Source organism: Pseudochaenichthys georgianus, chromosome 5 (assembly GCF_902827115.2).
Source record: "Pseudochaenichthys georgianus chromosome 5, fPseGeo1.2, whole genome shotgun sequence".
NCBI lineage: Eukaryota > Metazoa > Chordata > Actinopteri > Perciformes > Channichthyidae > Pseudochaenichthys > Pseudochaenichthys georgianus.
In genome coordinates, this window is record NC_047507.1 from 30,682,094 (window position 1) to 30,700,966 (window position 18,873).

General features: G+C 37.6%; 1 protein-coding gene across 2 annotated transcripts; it reads left to right on the forward strand.

The window, feature by feature from the left end:
• The first annotated feature begins 4,096 nt into the window (after positions 1 to 4,096).
• On the forward strand, positions 4,097 to 12,060 carry LOC117447088 (complement decay-accelerating factor). 2 transcript variants are annotated; one of them, XM_034083688.1, is made up of 13 exons: positions 4,097 to 4,299; positions 5,509 to 5,694; positions 5,812 to 5,911; positions 6,416 to 6,486; positions 6,761 to 6,943; positions 8,156 to 8,215; positions 8,312 to 8,380; positions 8,578 to 8,652; positions 10,413 to 10,451; positions 10,532 to 10,573; positions 10,664 to 10,715; positions 11,503 to 11,578; positions 11,784 to 12,060. In XM_034083688.1, exons 1-12 carry the CDS (start codon positions 4,218 to 4,220, stop codon positions 11,558 to 11,560), a joined length of 1,017 nt encoding a protein of 338 aa, XP_033939579.1. In that variant the 5' UTR covers positions 4,097 to 4,217; the 3' UTR covers positions 11,561 to 11,578; positions 11,784 to 12,060. The 2 variants fall into 2 exon arrangements, with proteins under 2 accessions (XP_033939579.1, XP_033939580.1); XM_034083689.1 differs by lacking the exon at positions 11,503 to 11,578.
• Positions 12,061 to 18,873: the final 6,813 nt, after the last annotated feature.

The following is an 18,873-nucleotide window of genomic DNA, read 5'->3' on the forward strand; positions in this document are numbered from 1 at the left end:
ATAAAGTTTTACTGAAAACACCTTCTGGATCTCTTGTACTGAAATTAATCAATTCATTAAAACCGTTTTATTCTATTTCTGTCATAATTGCACACATTTAGATTAAATTGCTTCTTATGCACTTCCTACAACACCGCCTTTTATATGAAAAAGTGGCCAGAGCTCCTGTTTCTATGGCAGATTTCCAGTTGTCATGGTAGCCGACTGCTCTTCTTGACAGAGAAAGCTCCACTGCACGAAGATGCTTTTTCCATTACAAGAGAAAGCTAAGACTCATCATATGCCACGTGTCCATTAAATATCAGTATTTCAAACGCACGCTGGAATAATAGGGCCCTATTTGAAATGAGAAGAGCAAAGAAGGCAGAACACATGAATGAAAGACACATACTGAATTAGAAACAACTGGTGTAACTGCAAACCATTAAAGGGGCCCTATCGTGCTCATTTTCAGGTTTCAATTGTATTTTGCTCATAGTGCCTCTGCTGCTGCACCTCTTTTTGTGATGTTTGCAGACCATTTACATGCACAAACACCTATGTAACGCACTACAGGAAATAGAAAACCAAAACAAACTTAAAGGGCCCCTTTAATTTATAAGTAGTTAATCAAAGACTCTACATAATGAGATTGCTAAAGTTAGCTCATAATTTGATTGAAATTAAGACTGAATCATTTCCTTTGAAACTATAAACCTTAACATCAAAGAAAGATGTATGATAGGTATGATAGATTTATATCTTCTGCAGTGCATTCCATCTAATTCATGCTGCAATTGCACGTCTCCGCCTCAGGCATCTACAGCAGTAATTTGTTTGAAAATGTTTGTCAATATAGAAAAAACACTTGATCCGTGAATAACTGCCAATAACCCTACCATCAAGTCCTTGACGTTGACCCTGGTGTGAATGAAAGCCACGGAGTCATTCAGAACTCTATACAGCCGTAGTAGAGTAGCCTGAATTGCATGTGTTGTTAATTGACTTAAATTGCTTTCAAATGCCTGAAACTGTGCCGAACTGGATTTGTATTCATACTATTTCATAGAGGATGTGGTCAATTGTCTGCAAAGAACCACAAAGAAAACAGACATTCTAAGTTGTTTCAGATGTACACCCTAGGAAGAACATCTAAACATGACGTTTCACTAACCCCAATGTGTTAATGTGTGAACAAATGACCTTCTGCTGCACAAAGTCGAACAAATATGAAATGTATTTGTGTTTTATGCAACCTTTATCTAAAATGGGCAAGCATTTGTTGATATAGATTTAGTATCAATTAGAGGTGGGAATAGGCACACATTCATATTTGCTTTCATCCTGAACAACCCGCACTTTTTCACCTGTTTCTTGTTTAATAAACAACAAACTAGATGTGTTGTATGTTTCAAGCAGTACGTAGTAGTATTACTAATGTCCATGGCTAAAGATAACCTTGTACACAATTCTGGTTGCATAGAAAAAGGTTGTTTTGCTAGCAGCTACACCATGATTATCCCACCGCTACTTTCATTAGTCAGTGCCTTCCCTCTAACACACCACTAGATGTCACCAACTTACAGTGAGGTGTTGAGTGTACATGGTGAGAGGAGGAACACTTCAATTTAAATGAATACAATATATTGACTCAGTTTATTATTTTCCTAGCAGTTAGATTTTTTCTAAGAAGATGTTTCTAAAGAGAGTTTAGCATATTGTAACAAATATATCGTAAGAATATGCAGCATTTGAGCTCTTTCTTGTGAAAAATGACATTTATTGCAGCAGGAAACAAATACTTAAACCTCACAGCTATGTTGTTGTTCATGAAGATTTGTGAGAGGTGAATAATATGGGAAAGAAGTATTTCTTTCCCAAAAAGTAAGGTAGCCCTTATTTTTGTAACATCTGTTATATCATAGAGAAGTATAGGAAGAAAGCAAAAACTTAAGTTACTGATACTTATTACATCAAATTCAGTCTGAAATGGATGACATGGCAGGTGAATTATGCAGCGTTTGACAGATGTCCAGGTTTGGGTGGGAACCTCATTATCAGATGTGAAGAGAAGCAGATGCATTCTTCTGGGTTGGATGTTAAGAAGGGAAGTGTCTTCATCTTTCACTTGGACAAGAGTGTGGCGAGATAAGAGAAGCATGCAGGCCAGAGACTTCCAGATAAGTGTCTACTAATGCCAGTTTTTCTGAGCACCTTAAAAGGAAGTGAGGTGCCCCACACAGTTTGAAAAGGCCATATTGTTTTTGTTTTGCAGCATTGTGCTGGCAATACCCATCCCAACCAACCAGAGACCCCAAGCTTCTATATTATCCTGTTTTTCAGTGATGTCATCTCATAATCAAAAATATCCTGGTGTTTCCTCTGGCTCACTGAAGAGAACAGATGCAGGCTGCTTAACTTCATTAGCTCTTTGCTGCCAGGTTTCTTTGTAATGTCTGTGTTTCTTAGGCAACTCTGGGTGGAGTAAGAAGAGGGCCCCTATCAACAAACGTATGTGGTTGGAAATGGGTGGTTGAGTGAACTCCTTGGAATTCAACCCAGAGTGTGAGTGTGTGTGAGGCAATGAGGCAACGAGGCACAGCCCCCTTGTTGAGGGGACATTGTGGAATGTAACCAGGAGAAACACTGAAAGCTAGAAAAGTGACTCAGACTCTGCATCTACTGTATGACCTACTGCAGAAAGCAACCACAATCTTCACATTCATTGTTTTTGTATTTGTTTGATTATTATTATTATTATTATTGCCAATACAATTTAAAGCACTGTTATTGTTATTATTATTTACCAAGGCCATATATATTCAGATTTATTTTTATTATGATATTGTCATCATGTTCTTGTAATAGTTGTCTTCAGACACAAGGTACACTTTTGAGATACTTGTACTTTACTTGAGTATTTCCATGTTTTGCTACATTGTACTTCTACTCCAAACAAACAGAGGTAAATCGTGTAATTTTGCTCTACTGCATTACATTTAGTTACTTTGCAGATTTGGATTAATGATGTGAAATATAATCAACCCTTAAATCAGACTTTAGTTCCACCTGGAGTAAATTCACAAGCTATCCTGCTGTATACAAAGTAATTAAAACTAACTTCTCCTTTACCAGCTTTGATAACACTTTAATGCATCAATAATTATAATGAGAACATATCATAAACAATTATTCTGAAATGGGCCAATCTGCATAATGATTACTCTTACTTTTGGATATTTAAGTATATTTTGATGCTAATACCTTTGTACTTGTACTTGAGTAATATTTTTACTTCTCCCTGGTTTTCTTTACAGAAGTGTAAGTCTCGTCAAAAAGTAGGGTAAAATGTAACTAGTGGGTTTCCCCTGTTAAAGAACCCGAAGAGGGATTACCCCCAATTTTCCAGGACACACCCACAATGTTCCACTGTTTGGCTTTGCAAAACATTGGGAGACCTTTCCACTTCTTACAGGAGGTTGGACTAGTGGGCTTCTCTTACCGGTGGTCATACTGGAAATGTGTGTTGTGTAATTTACGGCGTAGTTAAAGAACACACACAAAAAACAAAGAAACTCAGCAAAATCTTTCAGATTATAATATCATTGAAATTGTTGACATATCTTTCCGAAACCTCTGCCTGAAACCTGTCTGTGAATGTTGTCTATCCTGCCTCTGGAATACAAGCTACTATTTTAAAAGCGAAACTTCCTTTTTGCCTTTCAAAATAAGACAATTGTTAACGCTGTATAGATAGATGCATCGCTATACAAACAACAAACAGTGCACACAAAGATGTAGATAAGAAGAAAAACTATGAAAACATATATAAAACTAAAATAAAAACTAGTCACTGAATATGTAAGTGCAAATACACATAGCTACTTATAATGGTATGAATGTTGTCACAATAGACACATCAATGTTATGATTGGTTAATGATGTGTATCAAATATCTGTAATTCAAAGGTAGGCTGATTTAAATTATCAATGTGTTTATTATTATGTATTTACCTAATGTTTCTTTGTGCTTTTATTGTGAAGGCCATTCTTTTCTAACTTCCTACAATTCTGCAAATTTGTTCAAAAATAGATAGTAATCCAGTGGTGCGTTCAGGGGAGGACCACAATTAACTGGCAGCGGAGCGACTCGCTGCTCTGCATCGCCTCTCAGGGTTTTTTGGATCAACAAGAGACAGAACCTGGATCAGATCTTCAGTCAGCTTCTGCAGCCCGGCATGGAGGTTCTCCTGGACACCTGTGGACGGAGAACAGTCAAAGTTCTGCTGTTACTCCACCTCTTCTTCGCGAAGGCAACAGGTTAGTTTTACATCAACTTTGCAGTCTGGTTAATGGGATCATATTTATTAGTCACTTGTTCAAGCAAGATACGCCAGGCTAGATATTCGGTCAACTCTACATAAAACAGATAATTGCTTACTCTACCTTTCTTTTATTATTATTATGCCAATAATAATCATAGATTCCCATTTTTAATTTTATAAATACTGTATACTGTATATCCTGCTACCCGGTAACATTAAATATATCTGATATTCGTAAAAAAAAAAAATAACAGTAGATAATAACAAATATTAAAAGTTGTATTTTCTCCATGGATGTCAACACTGCCATTTAAGTGTTTAACTTTTAATTAATGTTAATATATGATTTAGTATTTGAGTCAACATGTTTTGTTATGGAATGGGAAGGACATCATTTAGAAACTTCTGAAAAAAAACTGAATGTAATGATCTTCCTAAATATAAATAATATGGAGAGTATGTTCACCTAAAGTGGCCACTCAGTGAGTACAACTGTAACTTCAGCAATTATTTCTCTACTACTTTCTTTTCTCTGTAAAGTTTTCTGTCAGTTATATAGCGCATTCGCATTTTATACAGCAGGCAATGTGCTTCTAAATAGAAAATGGGAAAAAGGCAATTAACATACAAAATAAAGGAGCACTCCCCTGAATATCTTAGATGTGTTCTGTGGTTTAGTTAAAGATAACACAACTCCATTAAGTATGAAGATGCTTAAACGAAAACGTATCAGTGACCCGTTTATAACGACATCCTTCACATAGGCTTTAATAGTTATTGAATTATTGTATATTTTTCTATAATGTTTATACATCAGTCATACATAATTTAGAAAAGCACTGTGAAATTGCACGGTTTTGGACGAAAAATCCATGAATTAACAGCTTAAGTATTGACAGACTAAAGGACTCTTAGTTAATGACTAACTAACTTTAAACTGCTGACTTTATGACCTAATAAAAAGTGAGCAACTAAAATAATATTTACCATCATTTATATCTTACACATAGGGGATTTTCAATTTTTAATATAAATGACTATATGACAAGTCTTATATTAGCTTTATTTATTTACTTACATTTTTGGATAAAAGGCTTTCAGATCTACTGTTTTATTGTCTGGAACTGGATCATTATTATGCCAGATTTTAAAACAAAAATAAGTCGCTGTTCATGTTTAATTTCTGTCTCTTTTTTCCCCCTAGCCGACTGCCCCAAACCTCAGCCAAGGGGAGATGTTGTCCTAACCGACAACGCACTTCTAATGAATACTTTTCCAAAGGGTGTTGATGTCATCTTAGAATGTGCGAATGGATTTGTCAAAGACAGTGGCTCTGGGTTTATAACCTGCGTTGATGATAATTGGACTGAACCAGATCTCACCTGCAAGAGTAAGTCCTGTCCTCTTTAATTCAATTACACAGACTCTTATCAAACCTTTAGTTAGTCCTTTTGAAGTGAATACCCTGACCTTAAAGTTAAGTATTAATGTTTGTTTTATATTACAGAGAAGGACTGTGGTCTCCCTCCTATTCACCCGAATATGAGCTTTAATACCAGCGCCGGTACCCTGTTTGGTGCTGTAATAAAAGTCATTTGTGATAAAGGGTGAGTATTAATGTGAAAGGTATTTTTCCCATGTAATTGCTATCGAGCTGAGTTATACATTAACTTAAAGGTAGAGAAACACGTGTCGGCAACACAGTGACAACACAAAGGATGCCATCAGTAGATGATCATTTCCCCACGAAGTATGTGTTTTTGCTGTACAGTTGCCGTACAGAAAGTGCTGCTGGCAATTAGCCTTAGATGACTGAAGTCAAGGTGGATTCGCTAATGGAAACAGTCTCTAAAGATAACCAGAACGTCTTGAAAGACAAATAAAGCTGTTGCCAGAAGTGCTACGTTGTTGTGTTGCTGATTAGAAACTTGGCTCTCCCTATTTGCGTACGTTGAGATATTGGTTCATTTTTAGTTCTTGACTGAACTCTGTAAGAATTTGCTATCAAAGTTGAAATTGCCCTTCTGTGGCAATACAAAATGTTAACTCTACATTATCAAATCCTCCTTAAATAAACCGCCCCTGCTTTATTTTCCTTAATCTTTCAACAGCTTCCAAGTCAGTGGATCTAGCTTCAAACAGTGCTATGCTATAGGTTGGATTGGAAAGGCCAAGTGCGAAAGTAAGTCTCTCTGTTTTCGTATTTTATGAAGCTGCAACCAGAAACATAAACTATTGTTTGGTCCTTCCCACAACAAAAACCAAAAGACAGCAGTGGGTTGTTTTTTTATGAAGTTCTTCTTCCTCTGTTTACTGACTTCTTTGTTATTTTTCTCAATTCTCATTGTTTGTCAGCATATACAACAGTTTATACACAACAATATGCATTATTTGAATTTACTCTTGATTTTTATAATAAGAATGTGTGAAAAACATTTGTTTGTCTTGTTCCTCAGTTGTAACATGCGAAATACCTGAGAAATTGACCAAGGGCAAAAGCTCCTGGGATTCTCAAGATGAACCAATGAATGGAGATATCATAGAGTACGTGTGTGAAGACGGATACGCCCTGATTGGGAAAAATAACACTAAGTGCAGCGAAACTGGTGAATACGATTCTCCACCGCCGACTTGTGAAGGTAAGGACAATCCATTCATGTGGATGTGGACCACACAGGTGGTTTTGCATGTATTAACCCATTGTTTAAACAAATCTATTTACATTAGGTCCCCCCATTTTCAAACCATACAATATATTTGTAGATAGATTTCCAGTCTTTATATGGCGTAATGAATGAATTTAGACATTTCTGCTGTTAAAACATTGGTGCTTTCCTACTCAAAGTCTTGCATGAAAGAGTGTAATGGCCATCTGTACAATGACAACGTTTTATTCATTTTCGTTCAACAGAATAGTACAATTATTTTAAAGGGGCCCTATTACGGTCATTTCATCTCAGGTTTCCTATTTAGAGCACTATAGCCATTACAAGCGCAAGTGTTACATAGTGATGTCACTATGTTGGATAGAAAACAAAGGAGTCCAAAGGAGGCGTTTAAGGCAGGGTGTGTGTGAGAGAAACTCCCTCTAGAGGGAACTTTGGGATTTAAGCCTTTGCAGACATTTACATGTACTTAAACCTATATAACACACTACAGGAAAGGTGGAACCCCAAAAAGCAAAATATGGCCCTTTTAAGGGGAGACACTAAGGTAAAAAATAATAAAGTGAAGTTTCATATTTCATATCTATGAGTTGAAATATGTACTCAGTTCACGAGTAGTACATCCCCTTAATGAAATTCTGCCTGCAATGTAATATTCCTCAGAAAAACCACTGGCATGCTTTGACATGTTGTCTTGTATCGTGATCAGTGGTAAATCTTGCTCTACCGCAGGCGTGGTCAAAACATTCCAATCTTTAATGAACATGAACAGAGTGTTTATCTGTAATATACTGTAATCAATTAAATGCAGTGCACATGTTGTAGGTGTTGCCATGGTGTCACTGACGACACTCTGTATTGAACACTTTCAAGTTCACACATCATCACTTCAACTCCTCTCCAGACACTCTGAACCCAGCGCTTTGATGAAGCAGTACTCGAGTTTCACAACATCTCTCTATTCACCATTCATGGCTGTGCTCACTCACAGTTGCTTTAATACTAACTGCCACACTCATACTCTCCTTAACAACAAGGTATTGACCAAAGCAACCTTTTGATGTAGGAGGATCAGGGGAAGATTGTTCACATTCTGCATGTCAACTGAAATGCTCCTCCACCAAACTGCTGGTTAATTGTATTTTATTAAAACCCAAGAGAAATTCACCAGTTTTGTATTCATAGGAGTGACGGCCAAAGCTATAACTACAACAGAAATGGTAACACCAACACCTGCAGCACAAGGTATAGAAATAATATCGCCTCCATACAAGAAATCCAGTTTCACAATATGTTATCATTTGTTAAGACATTTTGACTTATTATGTTCCACTTGTACAGATTCCTCTGCCACACCCACAGCTCTTAGAGATAAAACTGTCAGAGCCAGCACAACAGCAGCTGTAGGAGGTAAAGAAATATGTCTCCCAACAAACCGATGGCCGTGTAATGAAGTTAAAAACCTTTTAGACACAGCACTTGGCAGCATGATTGGATGATGTGCATGCTGCATGCATCTCAGAAATGGCTTCTCAGCTTCACAAATCACATTTATTCTGTCCAAGCTTTAGAAGAACTAAGAATTGCTGTGATCGCTCTGTTCAAAGGTGGCAGAGAACATTCGACAGCTGAAGGTAAAGCTACAACCACTGTAACATCAATGACGTCGTCTTCATTTCAAGGTATTGAACCATTTTTTTAAAAGCTGTCAAGTTGTAGCTTGGGCTTTTACTGTGCCTCCCAGCAGCAGATGCTTCCGGAGCCCTCCTTGTAGCCTTATAAACTGCGCGTCTTTTTAGTTTGTTTATCATCACGGTGGTATGGTGGCCCACAGGGCAAACGCGCTACAACGGCCAAAAACACTTCCATTCAGAGAAACTGGCTGCAGCTTCAGAAATGATGCAAATGTTAAGACACAAATGTGACAAAACCCGCAAATAAAGAAACATCTTCACCAACTTGACAACAGATGCGCATGATTTAGAAAAACATTCATCAACTTGACGAAACATGTGCAAAGCTTACTAATTGCACGCCATAAACGAAACACAGCAAATACAAAAATGCTGCAAGTAAAAAAAAAAGCTCAGGGATACTAAAAAGTGATTAGATGATTATAAAGTGAACCAGCTGTTAGTGTAGCTCGTATATGTTGAATGAGCTAGGTTACCTAGCTAGCTTACAAAATATTTGAAATAATATCAGAAGAAATCCTGCGATCACATTGTTAAGATAATGCAATAAAACTAACTATTTAGGTACATATCCAGTGACCGTGATAGTTATATTGTACATCGTTTTTGAAGCTGCAGTGCGTTTCTCCTGATGGACGTGTTTTGGGCCGTTGGAATTTGTTCGCACCTGTCGGCACCGTACTGTGGGATTTAAACAAAGGAATGCTGCAAATATGTTTTAAGCTGAAATTGTTTAGATGAGTCATTAAATAAAAGCAGTTGGATTTGTGTCAGCATAATACAAAATAAAATGACTTCTGTGCTGCTCTCATACACAAAAAGTTCTCCCTGACTATTAAGTTACTCATTTCCTGAAAAACTTGAAATAACAAGTTAAATTCAAGGGAATAAATAAAGACTCAGAAGAACCTAAGTGTAAACACAACAACAATGTGATATTTAATTGGGGGGTAATGGAACAGGCTATTTATTGGGTCTTGGGCAGTTGCCTGGCAACAAGCGAAGACTGCTCACAGCGGACATAATCCTGCAGTTAATCCCTTGTAAAATGTGTTTTTAAACTTTGCACATATTAAACTAATGAGATAATAATAAGTGCATTTCTGATGTATGGGGGAAGTGTAATGCTAGCTGTTTACCCATGTTTCCCGTCTTTTTGCTAAACTAAGCTAACCATCTGTTGGATATAGCCTCATATTCAACAGCAAACAATAGTGGTATTAATCTTCTCAATTAAATCTCCAGCAGAAAGCAATTAGTCTATTTCTCAATTGAATTGTGTCTTGTATTTATTCTTATGTGTGCTTTTTTTATCTATTCGTGTAATATTATAATTTATTATAATGTTATGTTCATTGTGAAGCACTTTGGCAAACCCTCTGTTTTTAAACTGTGCTATATAAATAAAGTGGATTGGATTGGATTGGAATTCATGGTTCTGAGTTCGCCTTCTAATTATTATTGTTTGCAAGGCAGATAATACAAAATGTAATTTACTAACTAACGATAACTGTCATCTAATATTCAGACATGTATCCCTCCCTCAGTCCCTGTGTCAGCTATTATATTAATGTGTTGGTCTTTCTCTGCCTTAATAATCCAACATGGAGACACTGAGAGGGATGAGCTGGCAGCAACACAACAGACCTTTGTGTGTGTGTAGTGTTTCTGATGCAGCCTGAGTGAGTGCTGTTGTTCATGCCAGTTAAAATAGTTTACATACTAATAAAACTGTTGTAAACTTGCAGATAAGCCTGGTGAGGATGTAGATACTAACCAGGACGTCGGTGAGTTGTTGAGCCTCGTTACAATCAAGATGTTTGAACTTTATGTATGCTTTGCATTTAACTTTGCATTTGTTTTTCAGGACACATGCCTGTTATAATCAGTGTGATATCCGTTTCATTAGGTAATGTAAATATTTTGTCCTCGGGAGAACATTTACCTACATTTTTCAGTTGAAATCCAAAGCATATTCGAATGTTTTCTTTCTTTACAGCTGTGTGTATAATGGCGCTCTTTTTACACAAGTTTCTTCTGAAGAGAAAAGGGTGAGATCCACTGCTTTACTCATAATGCATGGCTCCTACTTGATTATGCTTTTTATTCTTTTCACTTTCTGCTTCTTTTAACTTTAAATATACTTGTTGTACTCTCAGAACATAATGTACAGTTCAATGTTAGGAAATATGTCTGCAAACAGTTACAGCATGCAGTGAAGTAATATGCAGTAACTTGTGAGAAGGTAACTCAGGTTCAGATTCTTCACATTTTTTGAGTTTTTTAACTGTTTGAGAAAATCTAGAGGTCGGTGTTTCCTGACCTCTGCTGAGGAATGAGGGAAGTCAACAGGAAATCCTTTAATAAAACCGGCTGTGACATAGACACAGCATCAGGAAGTAAATTCCCTTCAGGCCGGATTTATGAATCACAATGTCTTTAATAATCAAATTCAATAAAAAGAACAGTTTGTGACTCTGTGACAAAGTTGTTAGGAATGCATATAGCCTGATTTGACAAACAGAGATGAAGGCACTGAAAGATTTGTAACATCTTATGAATTCAATTCAAATCAAGATAAAGCGAATACCTGATTACAGCCAGATTAACATTCCTTAAACATGACCAATTCATATAAGCACATGCATGCTTAACAGCCAAGGTTAAAGCTTATTTGACAAATAAATCATTGTTCTCTCAAAGTTGCAACGACTAACACTAACATTTCAGAATACTAAGTTAATACCTAATAAAACACCCTTTGGTGAACTATTACTATCTTAACATAAAAATGACAAAATCCAACAATTCTGACATAAATTCCTTATGACACCATAGCTCATATGACACCAGAGAAGACCTGAAGCCGGAGTTATTACAGTTCCAAAGTCTTTAGATTGCCAGCCTGACAAAGGTACATGTCCTGTCTCCCTGTGTGTTAACTGTTATAAGAGCAATTGCCAACCAAAATACCTCTTAAAACATATTTAAATGTTAAAAATATTGTTCTTAAATTTAGGTATATGAAGAAAAATCAAGCCTGAATGTCGTGTTCTTTTCATTTTCTGCACCACTTTCTGTAGCTCAAACTAAACAATGTTCTGCTTATTTTTTGTCAGCTCTGCAAATGGAACCGCACCTGTCTACTGAAGAGCATCTGTTACCCTCTCAGAGGCGATGGGGGAAAAAGATAACTCACGTTATTGTTATTGCACTTCAAATGGCAGATACTCAAATCTGTATCATCATTCAAAGCAAAATCCACTGAAAAGCACTTTTTTTAATGATTTTTGTATTGCCGCTTTATTTTAACAGTTGTAAATACTTCATGCCACTATAGAATTGCTATTTTGTATGTTATTTATGTTATAGACTGGAATAAAATCCTTAACATTGCTTCCATGTCTAATGAAGTCTTGGGAATGTATTTTTTGTGTGTGTGTGTGTGTGTGTGTGTGTGTGTGTGTGTGTGTGTGTGTGTGTGTGTGTGTGTGTGTGTGTGTGTGTGTGTGTGTGTGTGTGTGTGTGTGTGTGTGTGTGTGTGTGTGTGTGTGTGTGTGTGTGTGTGTGTGTGTGTGTGTGTGTGTGTGTGTGTGTGTGTGTGTGTGTGGTGTATGCAAATCTTAATTCATTCATTCATGTGTTATTGATGTGCTTTTTTGTTAGGACAGACTCATGAAAAGTTGATTCAAGGGGCCTACACTGTGGTTTCTTCAGATTGCAGACTGAAACGGCGACTGTTAAAGATACAATCAGCTGCATTCTTCGCCCTCTGACTTTCTCTTACACATTGTCTATTGTTCTGGGGCTCTTTTTGTAAGCTTCATGTGCAAACATAATCAGAAACCTTCTTTCTTGAGAGAAGAATACTACAGAGTAACTCCCATCAATGAATGCTGTTTCACTAACTACCGTATTAAGTGTGACGGGGAAATTCTCAGGAAAGTGATGAAAATATGTCTGACCTTGAGCGTGTGAAAGGGCTCATTGTGCCAAAGGAGCAGAAGCCTTCAAGAGCTTGTCAACCTTTCATATTTGACAAAGCTGGGATTGTAATGCAGCAATTGATGATACAACTTTTGTTTAGAGATTTCTATTTTCAAAATCCCTTGTATACTTAGCAAATGGCAAATATGTCTTGAATCTGTTACTTAGATCTTATAGAAGATTTTACAAAGAAAATGTCAAATTGGAAGTCATTTTTGCATTGCAAGGCACAATATAAAAAAAATACAAGTTTAGAAAAACGGGAAAGCTTAAAGGTGGGGTAGGTAATTTTGGAGAAACCAGCTTGAGTGCGCTAGAATTTGAAAATACACAGCCGGAAACAATCTCCCACTTCCTCACAGAGCCCCTCCTCCAACACACACAAACGCACACATGACCAATGAGGGCACGAGATAAGTTTGTGCACAGATGGAAGGCTGACAGGTAGGCCGGCATCCAGTTATTTTAGCCGGGCTGGCTAAAATGATTGGTCGTGCTTTTTACACTAATACGGCTTCCACAGATGACATTTTTTTATGGATTTTTTGTCAAAGCATTTAATGTATTCATTGCTATCGGGATGTTAAGAGCATTCCATGGAATATAACAAAAAGTATATCTCGAGCCGGTTTCTCAAACTTACATACCCCACCTTTAATTATATCTCTATCTTTAATGTTTTTTGTATCGAAGGATAGTCATTTAGTGTTGAGAACATGACCTTCCTTCTATTTTTATTTTTGTATTTTCACAACTAATCCTCCCACCATAACCCATCCCCTCCTGCTCATACATTGAAGACCTATAGAGTTACAACTTCAACAACACATTACAACATTAATATATAATAATAATATAACAGTACATTTTAAGTATTAAAATGTATCTAATTATTAACATTGAGTGTCCAATCCATATGAATAATATTCCTGTATTCAGGTGAGTGTTTGGAGGTTCATTATATCACTCATATAAAGCCAGAAGGAGTAAAGTGGAAAAGCTATTTAAAAAAAACATTCCCAAGCATGTTAGAGCATTGCTCACGTCTTTCACCATAGTAGCCTACTATTATGTTTACAAATTAGCATTTGGTGTGCCTTAGGGGAGAATCGCAGGGGTTGCATTCACAGTTAACAGCAGTAAAGGACCAGGCTATTATCCTGGCAGGGGGGGGGGGGTGTACTACAGAGAAAAATCCCCATTATGAAATGTGGTTACACTGCCTCATTGTACCCTGGTCTGTTGAAGTGCCAGAGCTTTGAAGTGGGCCTTTTCGGGATCAAAAGAGAGGTTTTCTTGTATCTACTTCAAAAGAACTACATTATTTAAGCCCTGTTTCACAGTGTGCTTCAGTGTATATGATTGAGCTTTAGCTTGTGAAATCCTCTGGAAAAAAGAAGAGCGGGATCATAAACAGGACATGGTAGTTATTCATCTTCGTTGGGTGGACAGACAGTGTATTATCAGACAGGAAGGGTTTGTAGTGTTTCTCAGAGAAACCCCGACAACAGTGGTGGTCTTTGTGGAAGTCATGAACTATCCTCCAAACCCAGTCCCCAAACAAAGGGGGAAACAAAGGATTATGATGTTACTGACTGTTTGTATGTTCTCTGGATCGGTCTTCTGATTTAAGAGATAAGTCTGTCGATATTCTACAATTTATATTTTCAACAAATCCCATGGGGGGACGAAAACCGACAGTGAACAGAACCAAGTATTTCTATGTATTTTCTGTGAAACCATTTTTGCCTGAAACTATTACAAAAACACAGTTAACCACGGTATTGCATTGGATGACATGTTTCTTCATCAATATAACCACGGACAATCTAGGTATTTTTTTCTTGCTTCAGTAAACACTCCAAAATGTGACACATCCACAACTGAAATAGTTCCCCACAAAAAAAACACAATTTACTCCAGTTTAACAAACATTTGCTTCAAACCGCAGTGCCCAGCTGTTTTATGAACTTTTTGCAATGAAATGGCTTGAGGTTGAAAACAACAGACAGGGTTGTTGCAGAAATGCTTTGGCTATCTGAGGCTTTGTTTTTCACAGTCGTGGTGTGCACTAAATGCTAACTGATCTTAGTTTAGCCTGTTACCATGCTAATAATTGACTGATAAGCACTACGCTAATGCTGATTGAAAAGTAATTTGCAGTATTTGTTCAAAAACTAAAATATGAGATAAATAAAAAAATGTATCCCATGGCCAGGTAAAAAGTTAATTTCAGTGATAGTTGAGGCATTTTCTGTTACGGTGAGTGAAGCAAGCAGGACCCAAACGCAGATAACGCTGAAAAAAGCCTTTATTTCAAGGATAAAATAAAAATAACTTGGACAAAACAGAACTCTCACCGGTGAACGTATTCCCAAACAAAAGACGAACCAACACTGAACACAGGACGAGACAAGACTAAATACAGGGAGGGGTAATCACGAGACGAGAAACAGCCGGGCAGGGGAGGAGAAACACAAGGGCAACAGGTGAACACAATCAGACAATTAGACACACCAGGGAAACTAACGACAGGGGAGAAGAAGAAGAAGAAGAAGAAGAAGAAGAAGAAGAAGAAGAAGAAGAAGAAGAAGAAGAAGAAGAAGAAGAAGAAGAAGAAGAAGAAGAAGAAGAAGAAGAAGAAGAAGAAGAAGAAGAAGAAGAAGAAGGAGGAGGAGGAGGAGGAGGAGGACCAGGACAATATACAAGGAGGACAATACCCATAACCAGACATACAAAACTATAAACGTGAAATAACATGAAAATCCTGACATTTTCACATAAACTCAAAGATGCCAGCCTTAAATTCAGGAGGTCCACGAAGTCGGAATTGATATGAATCACAATTTATCAATATGTGTTTATAAGAATATACATCAGTCTAGACCAAAGTGGTGGCCCACCAGACCATCATTGCCATATAAGAAGAAGACCCTTTATTTATCTTTATATAAGGGACAATTAACAAAAACTGTGTATCTGTTATTATACACAGTACAATACATTAGGTCTGAATACATACATATACTGTACATACAAAAACATGCATTTCTGTTATGGATATGGAGAGGTGTCAGTTAGTTTTTCCAAAGCAGTTAGAAGTGTTGGTGCCTTGCTCAAGGACAACTCAGCAGTGTAAGGATGTGAACTGGCACCTCTCCAGCTACAAGTCCACACACCGTGTTTTTGGTCCGAGCAGAACGTGAACCGGCACCCTTCGGTTCCCAAGCAAACTCCCTAGACTGAGCTACTGCAGCCCACACATAGAGCCAGGGATGTGTCACTGCTAAAGATTAACAATACTAATAGCTCTATCCTTTAAACACAGATGGGTTAGTGATACACATGGCTTAACTGTTTACGAATCAAACATGTGAAATGTCTCCAAGTGCTTAATCACAAGGGAGTTTCCCTTCCATTACACACACAGGCTCTGCCCAGTGATCCAGCTTTGCAACTATAGTGATGTTGTACAAGTAAACAATGTGTGTTTAATCCAGTTAGTGCATGATTCTTATATATAGGCCTACTGTAGTATCATGCAAAACCTGCTTTACTGGTCCTCTTCTGTAGCTTCAGCAGTCCTTTGTTAGATGAGAACTCTACCACAGGATGTGAAGAGACAAGACCTGAGTGACATCAGGAAACAAAGTCTGCACATGCACAGTGCCACATCCATCTTGGCACATAAAGTTTTATTTCTTATTAGAAAAACTTGAAAAACATCTCCCAAATGAATTTGAAAAAGTATTCAACTGTCTTTGAAAGGGGTTTCGTAACATTTTCTTTTATGTAATCTTTCTATTCAGAACTTGAATACAACTTTTGAAAATCCCTTTCAATGGAGTTATGAGGCTTTCAAATGTCAACAGCAATATGTCACTTCTGTGCTTTAATTGGGTTTCCATGAGTCCCTATCCTGTTTGTGACGGACAGGATGATCTCTGCCCATCCTCTTTGTGGGGATCATATTACAGAAGTTCCCTTTTGTACTTATAAATATAAAATAATACAGTATACAATGATATGACACTGTTCAAAGATGATGAGGGCATACGCGTTTAACTGAGCTTAATCTTAACCATAACACTTGTGTGCTGTACAGTGAAATAATAATTAAGCGCACCATTAGGGTTGTAAAAGCTTATCAGGCTAGAATATATTTGCATACATTTAGCAACAGTTTTGGCTCCTATTTTGAATCATTTATAACAGTTTATTTTAGCATGTTTACACAGAGATACACATCTTTTTGCTAGTTGTTCAAACATCTGTACACAATTGTAAGCCTTTCCATTGAGGATTAGACTCTTAAACACACGTACATATTCCAAGAGAAGGAATACTTTTCGGAGCATAAAAATAATGTATGCTGAGCTAAGCTGGGATGTATTACCTTGTGAGGATATGAAGCCCAGATGAGACTGGAGGGGAGTTGGAAGCTTATTGTGAAAAAATGCAGAACTCAGGCCAAACACCTAAAACATATTTTAAGCTAGACCAAAAAAGAAAAAGAAACGTATATTGTGAGTATATACCCATGCATAGATTCTTATTGAGGGCTCACTTTGAGTATCAAGTCAATACAATTTGAATAATTTATCATGCTCTTTCAGGAAGTCTTCAATCAAATATGATCCATTACAGCTGGACATTAAACTTGCTCCCATTACATTATTTTTTCAAGATCAGGATACTATGATGAGGCTTAATAGTTGTAACGATCAACTATCTAAAATAGTTGTGTTAATTAAACGCACAAGGGGTTCTTGAATGAAATAATATTATAAAGGTAAACAGAACTGATAAACGGACAATCTGCTCTTTCCACAAAATAGTCCCCACGGAAGTGTATTTACTACAGTCTATATGCACACATTCACAAAATAAACAAAGACAGGTTTTATACGTTATTCAATTGTATTCACAGTTTTCAAGTGTTCAAAGCTTTGCTGGCATTGTTCGCTCCATATCCACTCCACCGCTTTCCTTGTCAGGCGACGCAAGGGAGCTGCCATATCTGCAAAGTGGGAAATGAATTTGTGGTACCATCCCACAAGTCCCAGAAATCGTTGCAGTTTGATATTTGTAGGAGTAGGATATTCTTTCACTGCCAGTGTTTTCTCTGGTTCCACCTGAACCCCTTTCTCAGACACTATATGGCCAAGGAACTTTAACTCTTGCTTGAAGAAATGGTATTTCTTCAGATTGAGTGTTAAATTGGCCTCATGAAGTCTCTTCATCACAGCGTTTAAATCATTGAGGTGCTGTTCTTGTGAGGGTGAAAAGATGATTACATCATCAATATACAAAATGTAAAGACCTAGAAAGGGTTATTAACGCCTTTGTTTCCTCGAGACTGGATTACTGCAATGCTCTGTATGTGGGTATGGACCAGGCCTCATTTAGACGCCTGCAGCTAGTGCAGAACGTCTTCTAACTGGCCATAAAAAGCGTGACCACATCACCCCAATTATGGCCTTATTGCACTGGCTTCCAGTTCGGTTCAGAATAGATTTTAAAATCCTTTTATTTGTTTTCAAAGCCCTAAATGGGCTGGCTCCGGCCTATATAGCTGAACTCCTCCATCGCTACACCCCAGGCAGAGCCTTAAGGTCGGCTGATCAGCTGTTGCTGATAGTGCCCAAGACCAGGCTCAAAACCAGAGGGTACCGAGCATTCGCAGCAGCGGGCCCCAGGCTCTGGAATATTTTGCCCCTCCATGTGAGGTCGGCCCAGACCCTGAGGGTTTTTAAATCAACACTTAAAACTCACTTTTTCTCTCTGGCCTTCTAGGCTTCTCTTATCAAGAATAACTTTTACCCAATACCTTTTCCCTCTCTAACCTCTCGAGTTTTATTAGAGGGAAACGGTTTGTAGAGTGGCTTAGACAGGCCGGGGAGTGTTACAATTCGTAGACACAGCGTACCTCCCTATCTCTCATCAATTTCCAACTAAGGCTCCAGTGGGGACCTTGTTCCCTGAGTGTGCCTCTCCACCTATGCTTCTTACTCTCTTACTTGCTACCCTTTGCCCTCAACCTATTCTAAGGGAGTGCTTGTTCTTCCGTCTGTCTGTCTGTGTCTGTGTATTCTCTTGTTCCGATTAACCCAGCCAAATGTGTTCTTGTTTTGTGTCTATATCTACGCCGGGATCCGGAGTCGAGGCTGATCCTCTTGCTGTAGTCCTGGATCCTCTATCCTGAGTTCTGGATTAAGTCGT

Bases quoted from the DNA above. Each gene is read 5' to 3' on its own strand.
- LOC117447088 (XM_034083688.1), top strand. From the start codon at position 4,218: ATGGAGGTTCTCCTGGACACCTGTGGACGGAGAACAGTCAAAGTTCTG. The intron at 5,695-5,811 runs GTAAGTCCTGTC...TTTATATTACAG, and splicing joins ACCAGATCTCACCTGCAAGA to AGAAGGACTGTGGTCTCCCT. The intron at 5,912-6,415 runs GTGAGTATTAAT...ATCTTTCAACAG, and splicing joins AAAGTCATTTGTGATAAAGG to CTTCCAAGTCAGTGGATCTA.